The 24,918-nt window shown below is 38.5% G+C and overlaps 1 protein-coding gene across 1 annotated transcript in view; it reads right to left on the bottom strand.

The window, feature by feature from the left end:
- Positions 1-7,455: 7,455 nt before the first annotated feature.
- Positions 7,456-24,918, bottom strand: part of LOC131572570 (leucine-rich repeat-containing G-protein coupled receptor 5-like) — a 90,706-nt gene continuing 73,243 nt past the window's right edge. The window contains exons 8-14 of the mRNA XM_058825819.1: positions 22,959-23,024; positions 22,691-22,762; positions 21,748-21,819; positions 19,712-19,837; positions 14,769-14,914; positions 12,985-13,068; positions 7,456-11,261 (exon numbers count right to left, since the gene is read on the bottom strand). Of these exons, the coding sequence (XP_058681802.1) occupies positions 10,171-11,261; positions 12,985-13,068; positions 14,769-14,914; positions 19,712-19,837; positions 21,748-21,819; positions 22,691-22,762; positions 22,959-23,024 (1,657 nt within the window). The 3' untranslated portion in view covers positions 7,456-10,170. The remainder of the gene's footprint in view (positions 11,262-12,984; positions 13,069-14,768; positions 14,915-19,711; positions 19,838-21,747; positions 21,820-22,690; positions 22,763-22,958; positions 23,025-24,918) is intronic.

Here is a 24,918-nt window from a genome sequence, read left to right on the forward strand (position 1 = left end):
GACCATTCTTCTGTATGGACATGGGAGTCCTCTGCACATAATTTCTTAGCTAATGTTTTCCCGGATCTGCTTGGCTGGGGTCTGTTCTCTGTACCTTTGGCTTTCTTGATGTAATTTTTCTCATGCTGCTGCTGAGATCCTTTTCTCTTATAACACTGGAGTCCTTTGATCAGTTTATCAGTTGATCTATTCTTTGATTATTTCTCTTCTGTAAGTAAAAGGTTTTGCTGTGACTTGCAACCACCTCGCTGGTCAAGGATGCTCTGTTTCAGACTGGAAAACCATTGAAGCCAAAGGGCTTCTGTTGCCAGCCTATTGTCCATTTCCACCACCACCAAGGCAGGAGAGGCTGGAAATGTGCCTTCTGCCAGAATTCCTCAAATTTGCATGGGGATTTTTCTCAAACTGTCCCTCTGAGCCTTTCAGAAAAGGGAGGACTTGCTGAACCAGAAACTGAAAAGGAAAAGGAGTGTTTCCCAGCAGCAGTGAGGCACACTTGGGCACATGGTGGCACTAAGTGCCTGGCAAAATAAGGCTGTCTCCATCCAGCCCTGACTGCCTGCAACCTCAGAGCTACATCCCTGATGGAAGAGGCAAAAGGCTGAGAACTGCAGAGCAACACAAAGTAAGAGATCTAAGCTTCCAATAGGATGTCTGGGAATACTCTCTTAGCAAGTGTCTTCTTCTGTCATCTGTCCTGCAAATTCTGCTTCTGGTCATATTACACCCTCAAATCCCTCGAGGCAAACTTTCCCTGGAGTGTTTTCTCATGTCTCCCTTGCAAATAAAGCCAGGGCACATTTCTGCTACCTTATTAAAAGATTTATGACATTTATTGAAAATCTCGCTCCCATTTAAACCATACATTATTTTTAAAAGTTGATGGCTTACTTTTTAGTCTGGATCCTTCTTCTGAATCTTTTAATGACTGGTTAACATCACATTGGCAGCCTAAACTTCTGAGCCATAAAATGTGAAACTTTAAAATTTTTTCCGTATGACAGAGGTATTTGGGATAGAAAATCTGAATGACACGAAAGGAGAAATTTGCCAGGGAGCTGTAAGGGGGAAACAGAGCTGAACAATCTTTTTCTAATTATCGTAATAAGAGTGCCATTATCAGAAATGCTCTGTGCTCTATTGGGAAAGAGAGCTATGTTAATAGGAAACAAAGACATTTGATCCTTCATAGATCAAAGCACTTTTAAGGTGCTGCTGTCATTATGAAAGGCTCTTGGTGTAAGAATGGTATTTAGTGGACAATAGCTCTATTGTTTGTCATTTATTTAAAAAAAAAATAAAAAATCTGACCTAATGTTTTATTTATGAGGGCCCAGATTTGTTGAGAAATGTTTGACTCTACCACAAAGCAACAGTTTTTAGGATTATGCTGTAGTTCTCTGCCTTCAAACATGAGAAATTCCACTGTGCAAATAGGAATATTTGCTATGGGAATAAACACCTGCTAAAGTCCACTGAAGTGAAGAAGGCCCTTGAAAAGCTTCTGAATTCTACACTGCAAAGGTCTGTGGGCTTTTTTACCCATTTTTCTCCTTTCTCTTTATGCTCACTTGCGTTAGGCTAGGCTTTTTCTTTTTGTGTTTTTGCAATGCTTAGAGCAGTCAGCTTCTGGTCTGAGACTGAAGCTCCAAACTGATCTCCTAACACATACAATAATAAAAGTAGAGAGAAATTGATACTGTTCACCTATGGCTCACGAAATGGATTTCTTACTGTTGTTAAATCCTCTGGGGAGTGGGGGGAAATTGCTTAAAGACCGGGAAAGCCCTACATACACCCAAAGTCAACTTACACCCACAGCCTTACGTAAAGAACAGTGTCAAGAGAATGGGAAAAAGAGAGAAATTTTTTTCAAGGGAAAGACAATCAGTTTTTGCAGGTAGAAAAGCAGTATTCAGGGCAGAAACTAAATAAATTATAAATACTGATATTTTACTTTGACCTCTATTTAATTTCTGTCTAAGCTAGTATTACCTATTCCTATTTAAGTGGAGTGAATAGAAGTGTAAAGCTATTTGAATTTTGAATAGTCTGTCAGTTCGTCAAACTTAACACTTGATGAACCCAATAAAACACATTTTTTTGTTGTTTTTTTGGTTTTCTACCATTTCTGTAATACCAGTAAAAGGTATAGTACAATACTCCCCTGTGTCCAGCACATGGGGCCATACACAGTTTGCCCACTGTCATTTTGGTTTCTCTTTGCTGCTTTTTTGAATGAGAAACTTGATGACTGAGATTTTAAAAATGCTTTTGCTCAAGCATCTTCAAAGCTTGTCTTCTTCTTGTTTTTCTCCCACAAAAAGAAACTCAGTCTGTATACAACCTCTCTGTATTTGCTCTCTTAGAAATGGGCAAACTTATGTTAAATGCTTTGTCCAGAGCAAGGAGGGCTCATGACTTTCAGTTCCAAAAAGTGGCTTTTTTCAGGAAGCCACGGAGGCTGCTTTCACTTCCAGAGATGGCATTTCCTGAGGCAGATGTTTTGGCACCAGTCACTGCACAAAATCCTCCTACTGGAGAGCCTGGGCTGGAAAACTGAGGCACTTTCTCTGAAGAAAACTCCAAAAGAATATTTTTCTCATATGGTGTCTCTATTTTTTCTAAGGTAATTGCACAAACTTTCTGGCCGATGGTGATCCTACAGAGTTTTCTGTCTGCTCTGACTTCACCTCCCTGCCAAGTGAAAGTGTATTTGTCTCTGACAGAGCACATTGACTGCCTGTCTGTGATAATGAACACATGCCAAACTCTGCTGTCAGTGTTCCTAGCTTCCATCCTGTGTGCTTTATTGCCTTATTTCAGCTCAGCAAGAACGTCATTGTCTCTTAGAGGTATATTCTTCAACATCTTAGGACTTGGTGTCTTTAGCTCTCCAAGTCCTTCAGAATAGGATGGAGAAGGCCTTTTGGCTGACCAGGTTGAGCAGAACTGGGTATCCAGGGGAGCAGAGGCTTTTCCAGAGTATGTCCTGTTGTCCAAACCTACCAAAAACCCCAGAAAAAACACACAGACCACAGAAACGCCCCCCTAACAAAAAACCATGGGAAATTCCAACAATTTGAAGGATTATATGTATACTGGGACAAATATATATCAAATAAAGCAAATCTCCTCATACTTTGCATTCACAGTAAGGCATTCAGTTATGTCAGGAAACTGTTTTCCCACTTCATGCATTAAAATGTTATGCTGCAACCCACTCCACAGGTTTAGGGGATTGTTTGATTCACTCTGGATGGTGCGCGGGAGAAATAGCAAAATTCTCAGAAGGCTCAGTAACAAGCATTTGCTTGAAAGCTTTAGAACATTAAGGCAGACTAAGGTACTTGTCACATTTTAAAACCAAATCCAGACAAAGTAATGAACATCACAAACTTTAGCTTCGCAAACTTAAACGTAGCCACCTTTAACTTATCCAGACATAGCAAAGCACTTACTAAGGCACTGACTAGAAGTTTTTAGGCTTACAATATATTTTGAGAAGAGGAAGTTAGAATAAAGAAAGAGAGAAAAAGAGAAAGTGGAGAGAAAGAAAAAAGAGGGAGAAAGATATACAGTCACCATCCTTGGATGCAGCGATGAGACTTGATTGTTGCAATTTAGATGTCTGTTGGTTGAAGTGATGGTGGCAGTTGATCTGCCAGGGGTGGAGGAAGCCCATGAAACACAAAATCCAGTGTGTTAATATATGCTCAGGCTCAGTGGGAACACCCAGGTACCTCCTCTGATGGGGCAGTTTCACACTGTCTGATGCAACACTGTGGATCACGTGGCACCTCAGGGATCTTTGATGGTTTATGACACCTTCTAAGATATGACAGCTGCCTTTCACATCAGCACAGTTGAGCCAATTTACCCTACTGCAGGGATGAACCTTCAGACCTACATGTGAATGTCCCAGTATCCCCCACAGAGGGAAGTTTTACACCTGAGCCAGTTACGAAACGTAGGACACTGGCATGATAAAAAGCACTATCCCATCTCCCAGGACTTGCTTCTTACAGGCCTCTTCCCTTATCTGGCTCAAACCCCTGTTTGTAACCTCTGGTGGAGGGTGTGCACCCCATCTGCACCTGGGCTGTTTCTCTGCATGTTGTGGTCAGCAAAGCACCCACTGGTTTTGTGAATGGCCAACTGTTTGAGCCATTTGAACTTTTTCAGTGTCTCACACCGAAGCATTGATTTCATACTCTAGCCTTCATTCTCTGGCCATACAAAGCTCTCTGGAGTTCATTTTCACAGTCAACCAATAAAGAGATCTAGGACTTCCAGAAGGCTGTGGTACCTCCTATGGGAGATGAAACACCTGTTTTGAGTAGAACAATCTCCCCTATTACTTTTTTCTTAGAAGGCTGGGAGAACTCCTTCCGCCAGGAATAGCTTTGTTCATAAATGGGAAATGTTGATAGTAACTGCAGTGACCTCTATAGATAGTCCTGAGAAGCTGTTCTTGTGTATGGAACCAAATTAATAACTGCAGACACCTGTCAAAACAGTGATTGCATAAAGAGAATGACACCAGATGCAGAAGGAGATGTTTGAAACTTCCTTCAAGAATTAGTTTTGGAGTCCTGAGACCTTTGAGGCTGGCTGCAGAAGACTCTGGTATGTACATGCATAAAACTTAGTGGAAGTATTTAGATTCACAGATAGACAGTTTTCCTCTTGTAAACAAAGCATATTTTTTACTTCACAAGTGGAAGTGTTGCCACCTGTGAAAAAATTAAATGGGGATTTTGAGTGGACTCTTTGTCTGTGACTAAGTTTTTTAGAAACCCTGGCTATGGGCCAGCTCTCAAGAGGAATATTCTTAATGTTTGTTTTTTCTTATGACTGAGATTAGATCTTTTCATAATTTTGACAATGCCACAACAAATTGTTTTATGGAGAGAACATACTCATGTTAACTATGTCTCCAGAGTCACTGGAGCACAAGTCTGTGATTCTCGTTATATGAACAAGATGTTCCTAATGTTGATACTGCCTTTTCTTTTATTTGCCAGGGTTAGGTATAACACATGGAATCTCTTCTGCTTTATATGTTAGCATGGATAAATTTGCATTTTCCCTTAAAATTTCTAATCTCAAGTAGCTGGGATTCTGTTCAAGCAAAGACATATAAAGAGTTCAATCAGTTTTCCAGGCTTAGCTTCACAATATTTTTCACAATTATTTTTCACAATAACATTGCTGCAGAATGACAGACTTGTCCCTTGTTTGGCACATGTTAATGAAGGAGAACAGAAGGTGCTTATTATGGCTGGTGGAGATACTGGTCCTTCCCTTGCTGGTGTAAGCAGTACAGCTCTCCTGGAGTTTGAGAGCTGTCCTCTGCAGCACCTGAGCATCTGCACAATTACTGTGCTTCATGGATCTGTAAATAATTTTCTGACACTGTTGCTGCTGCTGTTGTGATCCTACTTATGTTTTTATACTGTTAGCTTTTTGTATCCATGTTCTTACTCTTCTGTCTCTACTATCTTGTCTTTCAGTGTTTTCCAAAGGAAAACGTTACTTTTGCTACATTTTTAATTATTTGAGCCCTTCTTAAGTTATTTCTCAACTAAATTTTCATCACCTCACCTTTCATATAGCAACCTAAACTATGACAGAGAAATGTCTGATTATGATATTTTTATTAGTGTTTAATCCAAGAGTCAGAGGAAATAAGTGGTGCCCCTGATAAGCTGAAATTCCTATTAGAGATGATTTGGATAGAAGATAGTTTGATACTTTATATGATAGCAGCTTTCTCGCTGGCTAGTATTCAAAGATCACTGTTCTCTAGTACACATAGGTCACAGAGATAGGAGGCAAATATGGAGCAGCAGCAACAGCAAGGCCTGCACAAGTGGCTGGTCTCCATTTGAGATCAATTATGATCACCAGATTAGTCAGGGATGTTCTCCCCTCTTTTAGGGGCAGAGACTGAAACTGCATGCCCACCTGGTACAGCACTGCTTATGTGGTGGCACTCCCTGTGCTCTGCTAGTGTCTGCTATGGCTTGGCCTTTATTCATTATTTTACAGGTGATCCCATCTTCTTTATGGCTTTCATTGTATCTCTGACTAGCTCTTTTTCCTTGGCTATCTGCAACTTCTCTAAGAACTGAGTTTGCAAATAAAACTCAATAATGTATCTAGTGAGTCAGAGTAGTGGCATGCTCTGTTTGGTCTCCCTAAATAATCCTGTGCATGATCCTGCAGTAAACTCTCCTTCAGTTGTTACTGTAGAGAACACCATATCTGTGGCATGAGTGCTTTCAGAGAGAAGTCCCTGGTGCATGCATGCTAGCACATTGCCCAGAACACTGAAGTTGTGACTTCAAGCATGACTGCTCACTATTTGGTATGTGAATTAGTAAAAGCCTTTCTTCCACATATAAAGATGTATAACCTTGGTGTCTGTTTTTCCTCTCTGCACTGAGGCTTTCACTTGCCAGCTCATTCTTCCTTTGTAGGTATTCTCTTTTCCTTCATTACTCAACTTGTACTATCTTCCTCCTAAAATTATGCAATTTCATTCTTCTTCCTTATGGTTCCTGGCTCTAATATTGGTTACACTGTCTGGTACACACTTGCATATGAAATCATCTTTACTTGCTTGTTTTCTCACTATTTCAATGTCCTTAGCCATCACAACACTTCCATCTTTTTGTATCCATTCTGAGCTCCCCATTCTTCACAAAACTCCATCATGCTTCTTAATATCTCATAAAACTCCACCCATTTGCATCCTGTCTCTTGAAGGCCTCTTTCTTCCCTGAGTTATTCACTCCCCTATGCTCTTTGTCACATTTCTGGTTTTTTGCTTCTAAAGATAATTAATGACTTTCTTATTCCCATTCTCTTCTGCTCCTGTCCTATCCCAGTAAGACTATTCTAAAACTCACCCAACAAACCTACTTCTTCTGCAAAGGCCCTTCTGGCTGAAATGACCTTCCCCAAAGCGGCCTCATCTATCCTGGGAACCTGCATGCTCTTCTAAAATCCATTTAAATACAGGACAATTCTACTTTTTTTTAAAAAAATCTTTGTAATTCATTACTTGCCATATGAATTCCTGACTAAACAATTGCTTTCTGAGAGTTTTTGCTTCATTGGTATTTTACCTCTTTCTTTCAAGTACTTCATATAAATTTTTATGGCACACAATCTGTAACTTATATTTTGTCAAGAATTACACACATTTAGGGAGGTTAGTGTAAGTATTACAATAACTTGGAAAGGATTAATTGAGAGTGCACACCATTCTGTGAAGTGTAAGGTCATGATTGATTAAATGCTCTTTACTGTGTAGTCACATTTTATTACAACTTACATATGTTCTGAACACTGATAGAAAAGAAAGCATGTCACCTATTTACAATCACTACACATTTACATTATATTATTTACAGATAATGCATCTAGTAACATATGAGCAGAAAATATAGCAAATATCAATATGAAACTGTACAAGGCTTAATCTCATGTCCTTTACTGTAGTTGCATTTCACTGTAATAATAAATACAGTTCTATATTTACACATTTTACTTTAAAAATCTAATAAATGAATTTTAACAATTTCAAGTTAAAAATATCTGATCAAAATATTTCAAACATGCTTATAAAAATAAGACACAAAGCCTTTAGGACCTTCTGCAAGCTAAAAAAGTTCTGATAAAAGAAGCTTTAATTAGTCCTTAGAATTATAACATTATTTTGCTTCTCAAATTTCTTTACAGACTTCTTAAATATAGCAAGCTGAAAGGAACCTCACTGACATTAAGCAGAGCAGCACAGATGGACCCCAGTTAAATTAAAGCTAAGTAAACATGGTAATAGGTATTGTGCAATGGTTGACTGATCCTCTGTTTAATCCAAACTGGTTTCAGGCATCGTTTCTGCAGCTGTGTGCTGCACTGCTTCAAAAGCCACAACAGATAAAGGATTAAGATAAGTACTCAGCTGACTTTATCATACATAATTTCAGAATTGATTAATTTCTTTTCCCTGAAGGATGAACATGTCAGCCAAAGTCAACTGATGCCATCTGTAACTGCAAAACTAAAAAAATGCCAGTGTGAATGGACAAGAAAATTAAGGCATATGCATTGTTGGCAGCAAATTCTTCATTGTGAAAATCCATCCTTGGAGTCCCAGGAAGTTTTATGTACAGGAACAGATGAACAACAGAGATCATCTGTAATGGATTACCTTAATTGCTGGGCCTAGCCTAATCTTCCTAATGTAAAAAAATTAGTCTCATTCACCTGGAGGTTGAGTGGCCATTAACTGGGCTATTAAATGTTACTCCTCAGGGAGCTCTTTTCAACAACAACAAAAATAGGTAAATTTGTGCATTTTTCTGTCTTGAATAATCAGCTTACTTAAGTAAAAGGTGCCAACTCTGAGAAAAGAATACTGGAATATCCCCTGATGGCTTGGACGAGGTCAAAGAATTATATTCTAGGTGGCTCTGAGATATCTTAACAGTAGACTTGGCAAGGACCTGAAGTCTCTTCTTTTAACTAGGATGCTTCTGATGTGTAAACATATATGCCTTTATTCAGCAAAGTATTAACAGATTTAAAGTCAAAGAACTCTGTTAACCTAATCAAGTCTTTTCCTAAACTAAAGCCATCAGAAGTCCCTGACTTTCAACAGCTGCTCCAGTATCTTTTTTGGCAATATATCCAATATGAATTCAAGGATTTTTGGTGACAGTAATTTCACTAGCTAATGACCAACTCTATCAACAATTTTCACCTTTATTTCTATGCTGCATATCCCTAACGCAAATTTCCAGTTGACTATACCAGATTTTTCTCCTCTCAGATGAGTAGTCCTCTGCCTTCAAACTACTGTATCCTAGAAAATGCTACTTATAAACTCTGATTAAATCACTTATTTCTTAAGTTCTGTTAAATTTATGATATTCATATTCTTTCCAATTTCACAATGTTCTTTACAACATGTGAATGCAGTAAGTGTTTGAAATATCCTGGGAGTGCTTGCATCAGTGCTAAGAACACAATTACACAACCTCTTCAATTCTACTTGGTATTGCCTTGGCTAAGAATATTGGTAATCCTTATCCAAGAGGACACAGTGACCTGTAAATCTTCAACTGACTAGTGAATGTGAATTAGCAGCTTTCTAAAATCACTGTTTCATGAGACAGAGACCACGCCATGAGCAGGATTACAGTTTTTGTTCCTAGACAAATTACCTTAAATGAATGTTTCTGTCTGAGTGCCCTTGGTGTCCTTTAATAGTTCTCAGCATGCCATTTTTTTTTTTATATTGATGACTTTCCATGTAGCATTTTCCACCTTCAAATTAAATGAGTCATCTGCCAATTTTATCATCAGTAATTCTGGGAGTAATTCTACTGGCATGAAAGCAATTCAGGACCCAATTGTACAGAACCTCATAAGAAAAAAATCCATGTGACAATGCCTTGCCATTTACAATTACATTTTAAATGCTTAACAGGATTTTGATTATCTTCTTTCACATCATGTTAATTTTCTAGCTTTTGCTGACAATTAAAATTGTTTTGTCAAGTTAAATGACTTCCTAAGTCCAAACCCAATGCCAGTTAAACCATTTAATCAGCTTTATCAATCATGGAACTTCATCAAAGGGTGTTCTGCAGAAGCCTTTAGGACTTGAGCAGGACTACTCTTCTGTTCTTGATACCTTGCTGAACAAAGGCCACACACAGATGCTTACAAAAACAATCATGGCACTGAAAAACTATTATTAAAACCAAATTGCAATAAACAGGAAAAAAATAACCCAACCCCTGAAAACATCAGGTCATACTTTGAAAAAATGATACAAATTTAATATGCTATTTTGTTCTCAACCAAAACTGATGCCCTTTCTGAGTAGTGCTACTTTAAATGAGAACAGCTGATACAACTGCTCAAACTTCAGCAGCTTTAATTTCCTCTCTTCATCTCAGCATTTCGGGAGCAGGCTGAGCAGAATCAAGTATTGGATTTTCATCCTGCCGCAAGTTTTGTCGTTGTCTGTTTTCTGAGGTGTGTCATAATAATTTAGAGGCACTCTCTACACCCATATGCACACATCCACACTTACTTTTGGGATTAAAAAATTTGTAAACAGAGGTATTTTTTGTACTGTTTCTGCAACTAGCGACAGGGAACAAATGCAACTGACGAAAGATTGCAGCCCTCTGTCATTTGATAAGAGGGTGGCATTAGTGAACTGCTGGTGGGCATATCATATGATATGCTGGCACTCGTGAAGGTTACCAGTGCCTGTGTTGAGTCACAAGATTGCTTTTCTATGTCTTCTGAATTCACAGAGATCAGACTAGCATGTTTTGATCTCCTCCATATCAAAGTTTGCTTTCGCAGACTTCCCAAATCCTCTTTAAAATGTGGATTGAAAAGTATATAAAGCAGTGGGTTTAGACATGCTGGCAGTGGGACAATCACTAGAAGTATTGACTTAATCACTTCTGGGCTGATAAAAGTGAGGTTTAGTAAGGAGGAAAAAGATAAGAAGGCCACAGGGCAATAAAGAATGCAATTAGTAAAAAGTAGCAAGGCTATATGTTTGACCATAGAGCAATCCCAAATGTTGTCTAGCTCTCCCTTTTCTAAACTACAGTAGAGCTTTGTATAAGCAACAGTCATTACCAGAAAGCAAAGGGAGTTCAGCAATACCAGGGCTACCATGTAGCCCATAGCAGTGGACTCTCCAAATGGGAGCGGCAAACAAAGCGGAGAAACTCCATACTCACTTCCAGTGAGAAGGGGAATCACTGCAATGATTAGTGCCAACATAAAGCAAAAGGAAGTGGCAATTTTTACGCTAGCAATGGAGGATTTTGTTTCAAACTTTGCAGCATGCTTTACAGAGAACGCACGTTCGAGTGCAGCTAGGGTAAGGAGTAATATGGAAGCCTCTGAAGCAAAAATTGAGAGAAGACCAGTTATTTGGCAACCAATTCCACTTTCCCATTGTGCTCCATACCGAGCAAAGCTACCAAAAGTGGATGCATCCACACTAGCCAGTACTCCACTGGCCAGACCCATCAGGGCATTTACAATGGCTATTAAACCAATCAAAAGTTTTATGGAGGACATATACAATGGAGATCTGAAAACTGTAGCGGACACCAGTGCATTGCAAACAAAGGTCAAACCCACTATGGTCCACACGCCAATTCTGATCAGCCAGCTACCAAACAGATGGTCACACGGTTTGAAGGGACCTGAAATGCCAAAATAAAAAGGGTAAGGGAAGCCCATGTAAACAAAAAAAACCAACCCTTGTGCTTTCTAAGACACTAAAGTTCATGCTTCTTGCATATTCTCAGCACAGCCAAAGAGTGAATTTTAGTCTAAAAAGGGAGCTGAAAATTTGGTCTTTCTTTGAAGTAATCTGTAACATGCTGCTAAATGTGTGATGCATATTGCATTAGTGGCACACATGAGTTTTTGTCCTTAATCATGACTAGTCCTATGGGTTTATTTTCATGCCTGGCAGTACTACTGCAATGTGAATGTCAACTCTTGTAGTTTTAAGAAATGCTGTGATATTTGTCAGTATGTGAAAAAAGCTGGAAATGTTACCTCTCACTAACTTAAAACAGGTTCCTAATGAGTCCTGGTGAAGCACGATGTAATGGATACAGACAGATGTACTTCAGCTACCTTATAACACGTCATTACACAGTCCAAGAAAATTGTGTCTCTCTTTGTGTTTGGGGGTGCTGCCTTTTTGGATCTCCTGTGTCTGAAGTCAGGTCATTATGACTGAAGTTTGCTATACATTCTCATGAAACTGAGGTGAATATGCTGTGCAGTTGAAGCTGAATGCTCTGCAGTTAGAGAAACCTTATGTGTCTTGGTATGAGCCAGCAGAGCAAGCCCCTCATAGTGGCCTGTGCTTTGCCATGAAGACATAAACCCTGCAGCTGAAATGACCTCCCTACAACAATGGCCATTGCCATTACGTAAACACAAGGAGTTATTGTGCCAGTTTGCAAGTTTTTCTAAGATACTACTTGAAAAATCCAAGCTAAAATTTCTCTCAGGTCTGGTAATAACTTACCTTGAAGACAGCAATGTTTTGATGAACTCAGAAATTATATTTAGGCCACTGGAGAATATGTGACAGTCAAATAACTATTCTTTGGCTTCCTGCCTTTTCTATTCCTCTTTATATAACTTAAAGAAATTTACTATAAGTTGCTGTTGCAAACAAGAATCATGGCTTAAAATGAATGCTGAAGTACAAGCAGTCACTTGGGGTTTTTTTGTTCATGTTTCACAATGAAATAATGGCTAGTGAAAACGTTTGCTGAATCAAACATACAAAACTTATGACCATGGCTGGCTACATTCTACAAAAAAAATGACAGGGCTGCGTGTCCTCTGTGAGGGACTGCAAACATCAATGCAGTGTTTGGTATTTCCCAGATGTAGAACTAAATTGTGTATTGTTCAAGTTGTTCACGTATAAAATAACTCTGTGATGGTCAGAAGAATTACTTTAGCTTTGCAAAAGACTGAGAGCAAATATTCTGATACCTTTATCATCTGTATCTTAGTAGAAGAGTCTTTCCTCTCTCATTTTATTGATTTGGTATCAATTATGGTGAAAAGGGGCCCAGAGTAAGTATCTGCTTGGTGACTGGGCAAAACTTTTGCTACACTCATAGAGGAATATGAGTATTGAGTATTGGAATATGGAATTGGAAATAGAGTATTGGAAAATTGGAATATGGAGTACTGGAATATTGGAATATGAGGCTGAATAGTTTCCTGGAATTCAATGCAAAACTATATTATTGTGCAGTGTATTTGTATAAAACTCATAAAATTACTGTAAATCATGTTGCTAGTGTCTAGTATCTGATTCACAGTTTGTTCTGCATTTCGAATATCTATTAACACTGTCATTGAATTCCTATCTGTCTGGCAGTTTCATACCTGGAGAGGGTGAGCATTGCACTGAATGATGTGATTTCAAATCTTCTTCAAAGTCAAGGAAAAAATCCTCAAAATCACGTTCATCTGTTGGGGAGAAAAAACACAGAACTGCTACTGCAATTTTCAGGAAAATTTTTTAGTAAAAGTTGCAAAAATGCCTGTGGTATTTAAGGCCTGGTATCGTCCCTTTGCCTGCTGAACTGTGAGCAGAAGCAGACATATGCCTACTTGGTTTTGAATTACTGTACTCAGGATTACTTTAAAAGTTGGCATCTTTACTTCTCTGAAAACAGTCAGATTACTGTTTTCAAAAAAGTCAAAAGTCAAAAACTTACAGATACATTCTCTATTGCCTAATTTGCAGTGTGATGACTGCCTAGGAAGGAGTTTAAAATATGAATTCTGCTGTTGTGCTATACTACTAAGAATTAATCAAGTTTGATTGTTATCACTACCAAATATTCTTGGCTCTATTCTTGCTGAACTCTGAGACCCACTGGTTTGCAGGAGCAGGGATAGCACAGAAAGCAATAGAGTGGTGTAAATGTATGTGTACACCTATGTAACAGATCAAGTAACAGACCTAGTGCTGAAGGGGAAGCAAATGCAGTAGTCTCATGCCCTGGAGAACAAATGAACTCTCTGGCAACCCTGTTTATGTGCACAGACTGGGGATCTGGAGAGCAGCCCCACAGAAAGGGACCTGGGGGTCCTGGTCCATGGCAAGTTGAACATGAGCCAGCAGTGCCCTGGCAGCCAGGAGGGACAACCCTGTTCTGGGGGGCATCAGGCACAGCATGGTCAGCCAGGCAAGGGAGGGGATTGTCCTGCTCTGCTCTGCAGTGGGGCAGCCTCTCCTCAAGTGCCAGGGGTACTTTGGGTGCCACAATACATGAAAGAGATAAAGCTAAAGATATTAGAGAGCTTCCAAAGGAGGGCCACGAGGATGGTGAAGGGCCTTGACAGGAAGCTGTATGAGAAGCTGAGGTTACTTGGTTTGTTCAGCCTGAAGGAGACTGAGGGGGACCTTGTTCGTCTTCAACATCCTCACAAGGGGAGGCAGAGGGGCAGGTACCAAGCTCTTCCTCTCATGACCAGGGACAGGACTCAAGGAAATTACATGAAGCTGAGCCAGGAGAGGTTTAGGTTGGATATCAAGAAAAGGTTCTTCACCCAGAAGGTGGCTGTCCACTGGAAAAGGCTCCACAGGAAAGTGGTCAGAGCACCAAGCCTGTCAGAGATCGTGTTTGGACAATGCTCTCAATGCACATGGAGTGATTCTTGGGGCTGCCCTGTGCAGGGTCAGGAGTTGAACTTGGTGATCCTTGTGGGTTCCTTCCAACTCAGCTTATTCAATGATTCTATGAAATATGTGGCATCAAAGTAGCCACATATTTTGGCTATTACTCATCCTGAAGTGTGTGGGTAAGCCTAGGATGTGTTCCATTCTGAGAATGGCAAGAAACTACATCTTTGCTGGCCTGCTCTTAGTGTGGAGTTACATACAAGCTGAACTACCCTGTCTCTCATATAAAGGGAAGATTTAATTTAACACATTATTATAGCTATTATTTGGATGAAAAGATGAGTGCATGAGTGAGTGAGATTTTTGAATGGCAGACCTAAGATAATGAGGTTGCTAAGCACAGGAATACTTAAATAACGTTTTCTTGAGCAACAGATGGAGAGGCCACCTCTGCAACTGTAAAGAGATTTGGACTTATTTAAAATCACAGGATGCTCAGAGCCTTCAGGTAGATTTAAAAGCCTGAGATGATGGTTACCTTGAATTTGTAACAGTCCAGCATCCTTTCTATGGAAGTCATCCATGCTGCTATTATCATCTTTGTTCCATTGGCTGGAGATTCTGTAGTGGTTCTCACAAGCTCCAAAGGCACAGCACTGATAGGCATAAGGCATTTCCATGACCCTGCAGAAGAATAAAGCAGCATGCCATGATACTAGTTAAGCACCAGAGTTACTGGATGGTACTGCTCCTATACAGTTAACACAAAGGAAATAGTTTAAATATCCACAACTGAACATAAAAACATCTCTGGGTAAAAATCAGTCATAATACAAAATGAGGATTCACAAATAATACTCCTCATTGAGAATGCAGATGGTTTCTAGGCTAATTTTAGAAAAGGCATACTGAAGTTTTCTTATGTTTTCATAGGAGACATGAAAATGGGAGATCTATGTCTTGCTCTTGAGTGAATGTCACCCAGAGCTGTATTTCTGTTTTTATGATTTTCAATGATTTTGCTGTGTAAATCAATGCTTTCTCCAACAGTTATTTTCTTAACTGTTTCTTTTAAAAAAAAGCACATTTGAAGATCACAACCTGCCTACCAAGCAAAAACAAAACACTTCCCAAATTTAATTTCTCCACTATAGGAAGAACGAGATCTTTTGGAAATCAAGCTTTATTCACTTCTTTCCACATTTAACTAATTTCACAGTAAGATGGGAAAAAGGAGGTTGTTTCTTGTGCAGAAGATCAAGAAAGCAGTGTTCTAAACCAAAAGGTGAGTGCATCAGGCATTGTGTGTGAAATGTCATTGAGAGAAAGGTTTTACTTTATTAATTGTCTTAAAAATGAGAACAGTCATTGCAGGACACAAGAATTCTTAATTCTTTTAAGATAATTTTTATTCCTAACTCATAACAATATATGTCAGTGAGTTCCAATGATTATGAGGGCTGCTGTTGTCAGAAAACTGCACATTTCTGGTACACTGTGAATTTAATTCCTTTGAGGATGTACAAATTCTGGGGGAATACAGAAGAACTACTATCTGAGTTCTATAGACTACTTCTATTCCATAGATATATTTTATGCTTTGGAAGCAGAGCTATTTAATTTGTACAGTTCACCGATAGCACATAGTAAAACCTAACAACTCACCTTAATTCCAAAAGCCCAATAAACCAAAAAGTTCAAAGATAAATAGGTGATTAGAAGTTATTCTGAATTGACTTGAAAGGAATAAAGTAGAACTAGATCCTCCTATCAGATTACTTTCAACAGGTTAATCATGTAAATTAACATAATGAGTGTAATAAGCAACCTCTAACCCCCTGGGAAATCTGCAGAGAAATCAAGCTGAATCAGGCCCAGTGCCAGCAGGACTTAAACTTGTGCACTGGCCAAAAGCTTGGGACAAAGGGGAAAAAACAGAATCTTAAAAAAATTCTGACATGATTTTTTAAATTGGTGCATTTGGGAGCATTAAGACTCTAAAAACTTAAATTTCTGTTAGAAATTAACCACAATAATCAATACAAAATTTTTAGGGTACTCAATAAAATTTCAAGATAACCAATATCTATGGTCAAGCAACCTCAGGCCAGCAGATTTAAATATTTAATTTCTAACTCATTCATCTGCATTCCATCTTTTAACATAAGGAGATTATCTTGATTAAATATTTCTGAACACATTACTCAGAAGCCTTATTATTATTCTTAAATAAATCATTATTAAAACCCATTGATTACTAGACTAACCCATAGCTAATCATCTGGGATAAAAACTATCCCAATCCCCAAGCAGAAATTCCCTTTTTCTGGAACAAGAAAAAAATAATTATCAAAAGTAACACTGACAGTTCTGCAAAGTGATCCCTGAAACTTTTTGTTTTCAGACCTTTGGAAGGACATTGATGTAGCTGGGGGAATAAACAGTTAGTGGATATTTTAGGCACATGAGACTGACAGAAATGTATTCTGTTCTCTAATTATTCAAACAGCTCTATGGCCTGTCATACACTGGAAGTGTGGACTTCCCACATTGTACTGGTCCGCAACTTTGATGACGTAGCCAAAAATATCCATGGCTTTTAGATGATATTTAAAGAGCAAGACTCCCATTTCTTATCCTCTCTGTAGGTATTTCTAGCATCCATTCTTAAATCTGAGCAGTTTATGTTTGTTTCCCCTCCCCAGCCTGTGTTATTAGGATATACACATAATCCTTAAATTAGCAAATGCCGTTTAATCTGTGTGCAAAGCCCGACTGCACACAATGGCTGCAACCCAGATCACAGAGGACAAAACATACTTTGCAAAGCAGGGAAATAAATATTAGATCTTCTTGGTGACAGAGGAGTTTTTTTCTCACAAAAGCTACATTTAAGACAAAACAAAAAAGAAAAAAGAACTCTCAGGTGTACAGTGCTGGAGGCAGTCCTTTTTATGGCTAGTGCTTATTTGATGTGTGTGATTAGATTTGGACTTTGTCAAATTAAACTCTCTTAGAAACACTGGCTAACTTTATTTTTATATACTCCTTATCTTACTAATGATATCTGTACCCTTGATAATTTTTTTTCCCTCTAGCAAGGAATGCCTCTTTTTTCTGTTTTTAGATTAAGCAGCAGAGAACACAAGGTCGTTTTCTCCCTCACAAAGGTGCGGAGTTAATGGTGAACAGGAAGGCACAGTCATGATGAATGGAGCAAAGCACTGAGTTCTTTTCAGCACTGAATCAAAGCATCAGATAAAGATGGAAGGAGTGGTTGGCAGCCTGACTTTGCTTCCTCAAGGCTTGCTGTAATAGGCTGGGCTCAGCTATGCAGAGCGCACTAATGCTATTGCTGATGATGGGGAAGGGGATGCTCAACTCTTTGATGTGTCTGTTTTGATGAGTTTAGATGAGTAGGAAGTTTTTATACAGAAATTTGTCTTTAATGTAACCACTGGCTAATTACAACAATTGCAAAGGGTGAGATTTCATTTTGCTTTAGACCTCTGTTCAAATTTGGTACTTTGTATAATATCTGTGCGGTGATCCTGTGTGAAATCCTCCTCTCGATTTATTGTACAAATCATGCAGGCTGCAGGTCAGGATTTTTACCCTATTCTCTCCTGACTGAGTATAATTTGTTCTTAACATTAATTAACATGTTAACTCTAAATATCATATTTTGAATACATTTTTAAAAAGAATTAAGTTAGTTTGACACATCCTTGTTAACAATTTGCCCAGATGAAATACACTGTACTTTCATTTGAGTAATGTACACAATTTTGCTGAAGGTAAATTAATATAGAATATAATATTAAGAAAAAAAATTAAAAAAAAATCTTAGTTATACATAATTCAGTTGAATCATGGATTATTCTAGGACTACTGCAGCACCTCTTACGCCTCTAGGTCATGGTAAATGCATCACTACGTATTTGTCAGGTGGGAATAACCAATTTTCTTGTGTTTACTTTTAAAGAAATTTTAATCATTTTAGAATTGTTAACTACCTCAGCATTTGTGCAAAGCCAGTGAGAACAGAAAAAGTATGATATAAGGTCAGTCTCAACCTATCATGATTTTTATGGTACTTTCTCCTTAGCCTCTGAGACCTATCTCAAGATCTCTAATGTAAAAGAGGTTTAAGCCTCTAGTACTTTGAATGTTAACGTTATAGTTCCATGCACTTGATGAAGTCACTGCCTAATCTCCTCTGTGACAAACTACCATTTTTGGGCTTATTAAGACCTTTAAGGCATTGTTTCCTAACCTTGGAACCATTTTTTTGCAGCTCTTATCTCAGTTTGTGTTAGCATGCCATCCCAGAAGTGTCCTAGGGTGGATCCCACCACTGCTGTACACAGAGCCTTAATCAGCTCTGCACTTCATTCGTCATCGCCTTACTGGCAACCCCAAACACTCCAGTCCTTTTTGTTAATGCTCACATCTTGAGCTGTCTGCCTGCTAGGACTCTTGGGCCTTTTCCAGTGCAAAAGGCAAATCTAGTGAAAACATAAGGATGGATTCTCTACCTTTGGAGATATTCAAAAGCTGTCTGGATGTGGTCCTGGGCAACAGGCTCCAGATGCCCCTGCCTGAGCAGCTGGTTAGACAAGACAGCCTCAAAGGTCCCTCTCAACCTCAACCACTCTGTGATTTTGTAATTATGTGCACACTGTTCAGTTGTTTCATATTTTCTGACACCAAACTTTTTACAGTAAAACATGATAAAGTGTATGTTGCACTTGGCATCTTCTAATTACAATGTAAAATGAAAGGAGAGTAAGGGGAAACTCCCAAATGTCCTGAAGTCAGAAACCCTCTTTGCTGTGGCCCTGAAATTAGTTGATTTGGTTACTGCATGGTGCTAGTAATGCCAAGGTCGTGGGTTCAAGCTCCATACAGGCCATGGTCATCCAGTGACAAGAAGAGCTGCAAATGATCTTTAGAGGACACTTCCTTCCTGTATCACAGAGAACCCACAGAAATCACTAGTATCAAAGTGTGTTAGTAATACTGGCAAAGTATTATCTGAATCCTAATCAAAAGATTACAGAAAAATCATGTTCAAGCAAAAGAGGTGAAATCTTTTGGTCTCTCAGCAGTATATTCTTCCCTTGTATTTGCTGTGTTCTCATTGCATATAATGGGAGTTCTGTAAGCACAGTCCAGTAGAAGAAGGACATATCACTAGGCTGCCAGCGATATTGTTTTAACAGCTTTTGAAACATATCACCAGGAAGCAGATGTGGCTTGTACTAAGCAAGTACTGGGGTTAATATTTCAAAACCTTCATAGTTTCTTCAGTTGAAAGTGAGCATAATAAAAGAAGTCTATCATTTTTATCATATTTGCTTTAGTTTTAATGGCACAGATCAAAGAGTGACAATACGAAGTAACATGGGTTACACACTGACACACCTTCCATTGCACATGAACACAAATGTGGCTTATTAGTTTTAATGATATACTCACTTGAGTTCTGGAAAATTTTCAGATGTTATCAAACTTTGTAGGGCATGATTTCCTGTTAATTTTAAATGAGTTAAACCATGTAGCCCCGTCACAGGAAAAGAGGACAAAAGGTTGGATGACACATCCCTGCGTAACAGCAAATAAAAATCAGCTTATGGTTTTCATTTTTTTTTTTTTTTTCAGTGCTAGAAGTGTCACATTGAAAAAATAGGTTAAAGTTTTCTAACTCAATAAAAGATGACTGTATTAAACAGAGACCCCAGTGAATGCAGCAAAGCCGCAGCACTGCTCAGGAGTACTCACCTTTATGTGTAGCAGAAAGCTAACAGTAACAGCTTGTAGTTAGTTGGGTCCTTGCTCCCAAATTTTGACTCAAAACATTCATAGTGGCAGTTTCAAGACTAGCAAAAGAATGCAAAATCTTCTCCCTAGACTACATGAATTCAAAGGAGCTGAACAGCTTCCCACAGTTCAAAAGATTCAGTGAGATGCTGCAGGGCATGGCTGCCCTGAAAGCTCCCCAAGGAGCAGGTTAGGTGTGTGGAGAAGATGTGTGCTTCAGGAAAGGACAGGTGTGGGCTGGAGCAGAGGGAGATGACATTTCCAAGCTGAAGTTTGTCTGAGTGGCTGAGGGAAGACAGAACAGGGCAGATGAACACAGACAAGTAACTTGGGGAAAGTAAAACAGGAGAATGAAAAAGTGGTAAGTGATCAAGGAGATATGGCAAAGCAGTGAAAGAAGGATAGTCTAGAGGTACTGTTTTCTATTTTGATCTCTCTCCCCCATTTATTCAGTGAGTCTTTTCAGTCTTCCTCACAATTATCTACTCTGCAGTACTTCAAATGGTTAACAGTCAAGGAGGAAGAAGCGGAGTCTGATGCAGTCAAAATGCTTTTATGTCCAAGGCTGAACAGGAAAGTCTGGACTATACACTGAAATCTAAGGCCTAGACATAAAATAAGGTATGTTGATGGACCGGGCTTCTACCTGTCTGGATTAGTGTGTGTTTTCTTGCACACAGCACCATTAAATACCAAAGGTGAAATTCAGGTCCTACTGTAATAGTAAAAATGACCACTGACTTGAGTTGGACCAAGGTTAGAGACTACCATTTCAGGAAACACTGGTACACTGTGTTACTGTTTGTGTGTTCAAGGGCTTTTTTCTTTAACCCCATCTGACTGTTGTATGTCAGATTGTTGTATGTTTTTGTCCAAAGCTACAGTTTAGTGCTCACATCACAAAGTAGGTAGGTTTTGATAAGGGTTCCAAAAGGGATATTTTAGACAAAACTGTGGGCATTTGTCAGTGCATCATTCAGAGGGCTTTGCTCATCAACAGAAATTAATACCTCTCCAAATTTAGGTTAAGCAGCTACCAGATTATCTGTAAGCAAATGCCCAGCATCAAATTTTTGAGATAACCATGCAGCAAGATGACTCGAGGAATTTTTTTTCACATCTTCCCCATACAGACAATGCCTCAGGGATTCATATTAAAAAAGCATTACAGTGACAGTTGGAAGTAGGAAAAAAAATTAGTAAGCATTGAAAAGTGCTTGTGAACAAGGTCTGCAAAACTGTCTGGTAATGTTTTGACCACTAACTGCTCTGGCTGAACTTACTGAAGGAGAAAAGCTATTGCATCAAAAGAGGAACAATGAAATAAAGATGCATTCTGGAAAAAGTTTCTTATTTAATTTTTAATCCAATTCCTGAGGCCTGAAACACAACTATCAGGAAATATTTACCACTGCTACAACAGATTAACTGCTAATAAATTGAATGAAAAGAGAAATTGCACTGATAATCTTCACAGACCCTAAATCATTACATAGTATTGTATGCAGCTTTGCTGTAATACCTGAGTGAATTGGGAAAGTACAAGAATGCAGGCATTGTAGATATGGATTCAATAGACCAGATGATTAGAACAGAGAAACCCTCAATTTCTGCTGGAGCACCAAGTTATTAATTTTTGTATGCTCTTGCAAGAAAAATGCAAAATTGAATGTGTAAGATATTCAAATACTTACAATTTGATCAGAGATGGTAAAGAGGAGAAAGCATTGGGGTGAATAATTTTAATTTTGTTCCAAGCTAAATCCCTACAAGAAAAGAGAGTAGAAAATTACATACCCACTGAGTGAATATGGAAGTTTTCAAACACTTGATTAGGAAGCGTAAATATAAAAAAGGTATTAATTACATGCCAATATTTTCAATAAGCTACTGCATACCTCATAGTGCAAAGTATTTTTTCATTATTTGTTAATCAGTTGTGGTGTTATTAAACTGACAATTTAAAATGTCTCAATGCCTGCTACAGCCCAAGGCATTTCAGTCTGCTTCACAGCCTCCTGAGGCAGCAGAAAGAAGGGTAGGTTATGTGGACTAAGTCTTCTAAAATGTTCTCATGTGACTAAGAACAGCAAACTCATGGTCAATAGGCTTAACTTCCTAATGTCAATTTTCACCACTCCTGGAAAGTCAAAAAGACTGAAAACAACTCTTAAAAAAATGTATGGATTCAATTCTGCAAAAAATTACAACCATGAGTAATTTCCTGACAAAATTTCTCCTCTAGCATATGAGTCTGTGTGAAAACTGGAAACCTGCACATGACCGGACTCCACATCTTAAGATGCTGTTCTCTGTAAAAGGATTTCCCACTCCCTAGAGCTGATGATAACGTGAACCTGCCAACAGATACCAGCTCTGGCTCAGTAAGTCTCTCCACTTCCATCAGAAACATTTAGAAGTGACAGTTTTTATGGCTATCAGCTTATATATTTTAATTCATTGCTGCAGATGCTAAACTTTGCAATGTTTGCTCTCCTTTCACAGTTATGGACTCATGGTGAAAGATCATAGTGAGAAAAAACTGAAATAAGGATCTTTTGGGGTACATCATGAGCAGACATCATACAGCCCATATATTTGGAGAACCTGTGTGAATGTATCTTATGGGGTACTCACAGAGACCGAAGTGCAGCCAGCTGCCGAAACGTGTCTGCTTTGATTTCAGCGATTTCATTGTGATGCAAGTCACTGAAATGGCAATAAGGATCTCCTCAGTTTCAAAGACACTTGGAAGGCACTTTGGGGTGTTTTAGATTGTGCTTATGATCCACTTCAATCAAGTGTATCAGGGGTATATTAAATTTGCCAGCAATAGCTAAGTTAATTATACTCAAACACACATAAATGCTTCTTTTTAAGCTTTTTAGGGTGGTTTAGCACTTACATTTTTTGGAGTTTTTTACACGCAGTAAAACAGGGTAAATCTTCCAGCAGGTTATAAGACAGATCCCTGAATTATACAAGAAACAAACAGATTAACAGCATCAAAGGAATGTTAAGAGAAAAATAACTTTCATTCTGTAGCTTTGTGCTCAATTAAAAATAATTTCTTTTTATCCCCAATCACAGCAGAATGGAAGTGTACAAACTCACTTATTTCTCACACATTTTGATTTCTAGCTAAAGAGGAGGGGGAAAGGCAAGATAGATTAACTCCATATCCATATTTGCAAATTCCTTGCATTGTCTGAAGATTTCCTGCCTGAAGTGTAGACTTCTGCTGTGTGTTTTACAGCAATGATATCGGCCATCTGGATTTATATCACAGACTTCATGTTTATCATGTTTAAATTCTGATAAATATTTTAACAAATTTAAACAACCTACTAAGCATATATACTCATATTTTTTCAGAGAAGATCCTGTACTTTTCTGGTAAGAGTCACAGTCAGCTTCCCATTCTATACTTTTAATAAGCAGTATTGCCTCTTAGACTGCTACATCTTATAACTGAGGGAAATGGTTGAAAAATATTGGAACTAACTTTGAAATCAATCACTACATGGGGGGAAGAAAAGCCTTAAAAAGACTTGAGCCAAAACTCAACAAATTACAGAATAACAGAAACATCTGGACTGATTTACAGTATAATACAACTAATCAAAACCAAGCCCAGGCAATTTACAGAAAGTGGAGGGGGAAAAAAAAAAGGAACCAAACACCAGCCCCCACCACCCAAGAGTCTCATCCAATATATATATATATACATACATGTGTATGTGTGTGTGTGTGTGTGTGTGTGTGTGTGTGTGTGTGTGTGTGTTGCACAGGGAAAACTAAATGGGAAATCTACATGTGAAAAGAATAGAGAAAAAAGTCTATGCCTAAAATTAGGAAAAATGTCCCTTTTCACAGTTATCCAGTATTATCACATGTAAAAGATTCACTTTTCACTTTGTGAGATTCTTCTCACTTCTCAAATTCTCTAAAACTGGTTCATCTCCACCTATTTAATCTCTTGATAAAACTGTATTTTCACTACTATTGTTCCTACAGGGGCATTTGGACTATTTTATATTTGATTAGTGGAAGCAGGGCAAGTATTGACTGTGTGTGTCTTTAAGGTATTCTACTGATTTTACTCTATACTAAAGCAAATATTGATATGTTTGGAATTGGGTGGTTTTTTTATAATTTTATTTTTTTTTAATTTTCTTTTTGTTTACCAAAAAAAGGTACACTGTTGCCCAAATCAGACATTACATGGGAAGGTTCAAGTGTATCAAGGCTTCAAGTTCAAGCAGAGGCTTTTAGGCCAAGGTAAAGTATGTTTTGTGTGTCTTGCAGACAATGGCTATTCTGTAATCCACTTAGGTCTTCTTAAAAATATGTTACCAGCTTGAATTTTGTACATACTGACACTCCTTGCTCACACATGGAAAAACCTCTGAACTTGAGACCCTTCTCCCCTCGGTTTCTGTCAGAACTCCAGGAAATATTTAGCTTGTTTATTTTTAAGGTTTTTTTCCCCACTTTCTTGATACATGAGGCTCTTGGCAGCAGCAGAGGGCCAGTGGTTTTGTTTCCTGTGCTGAGGTACATGCCCAGCTGTGCTGAGGGCTGCTGGCACCGTGTTCTCACATACACCTTTACTGCAGGTGTGCACACATCCAGGAAGCCTTGTTACATTAATCCACATTTGGATGTACTGGTGGCTGGGTAGGATGCACAAATTGCCTTTAAATATTAAAATATTTAATTTTATATAAAAAAATTAAATACAGTGTTTGCACTTGTATTGTTTGTGAGTGTATCTGAGCCAGGGAGCCTCTGTAAGGCGTGGGTAGGTTCAGTGCACCATTATCCTCCATGGCACAGACAGAACTGATGTGCAAACCAAAATG

Source organism: Poecile atricapillus, chromosome Z (genome assembly GCF_030490865.1).
Source record: "Poecile atricapillus isolate bPoeAtr1 chromosome Z, bPoeAtr1.hap1, whole genome shotgun sequence".
NCBI classification, from domain to species: Eukaryota; Metazoa; Chordata; class Aves; order Passeriformes; family Paridae; genus Poecile; species Poecile atricapillus.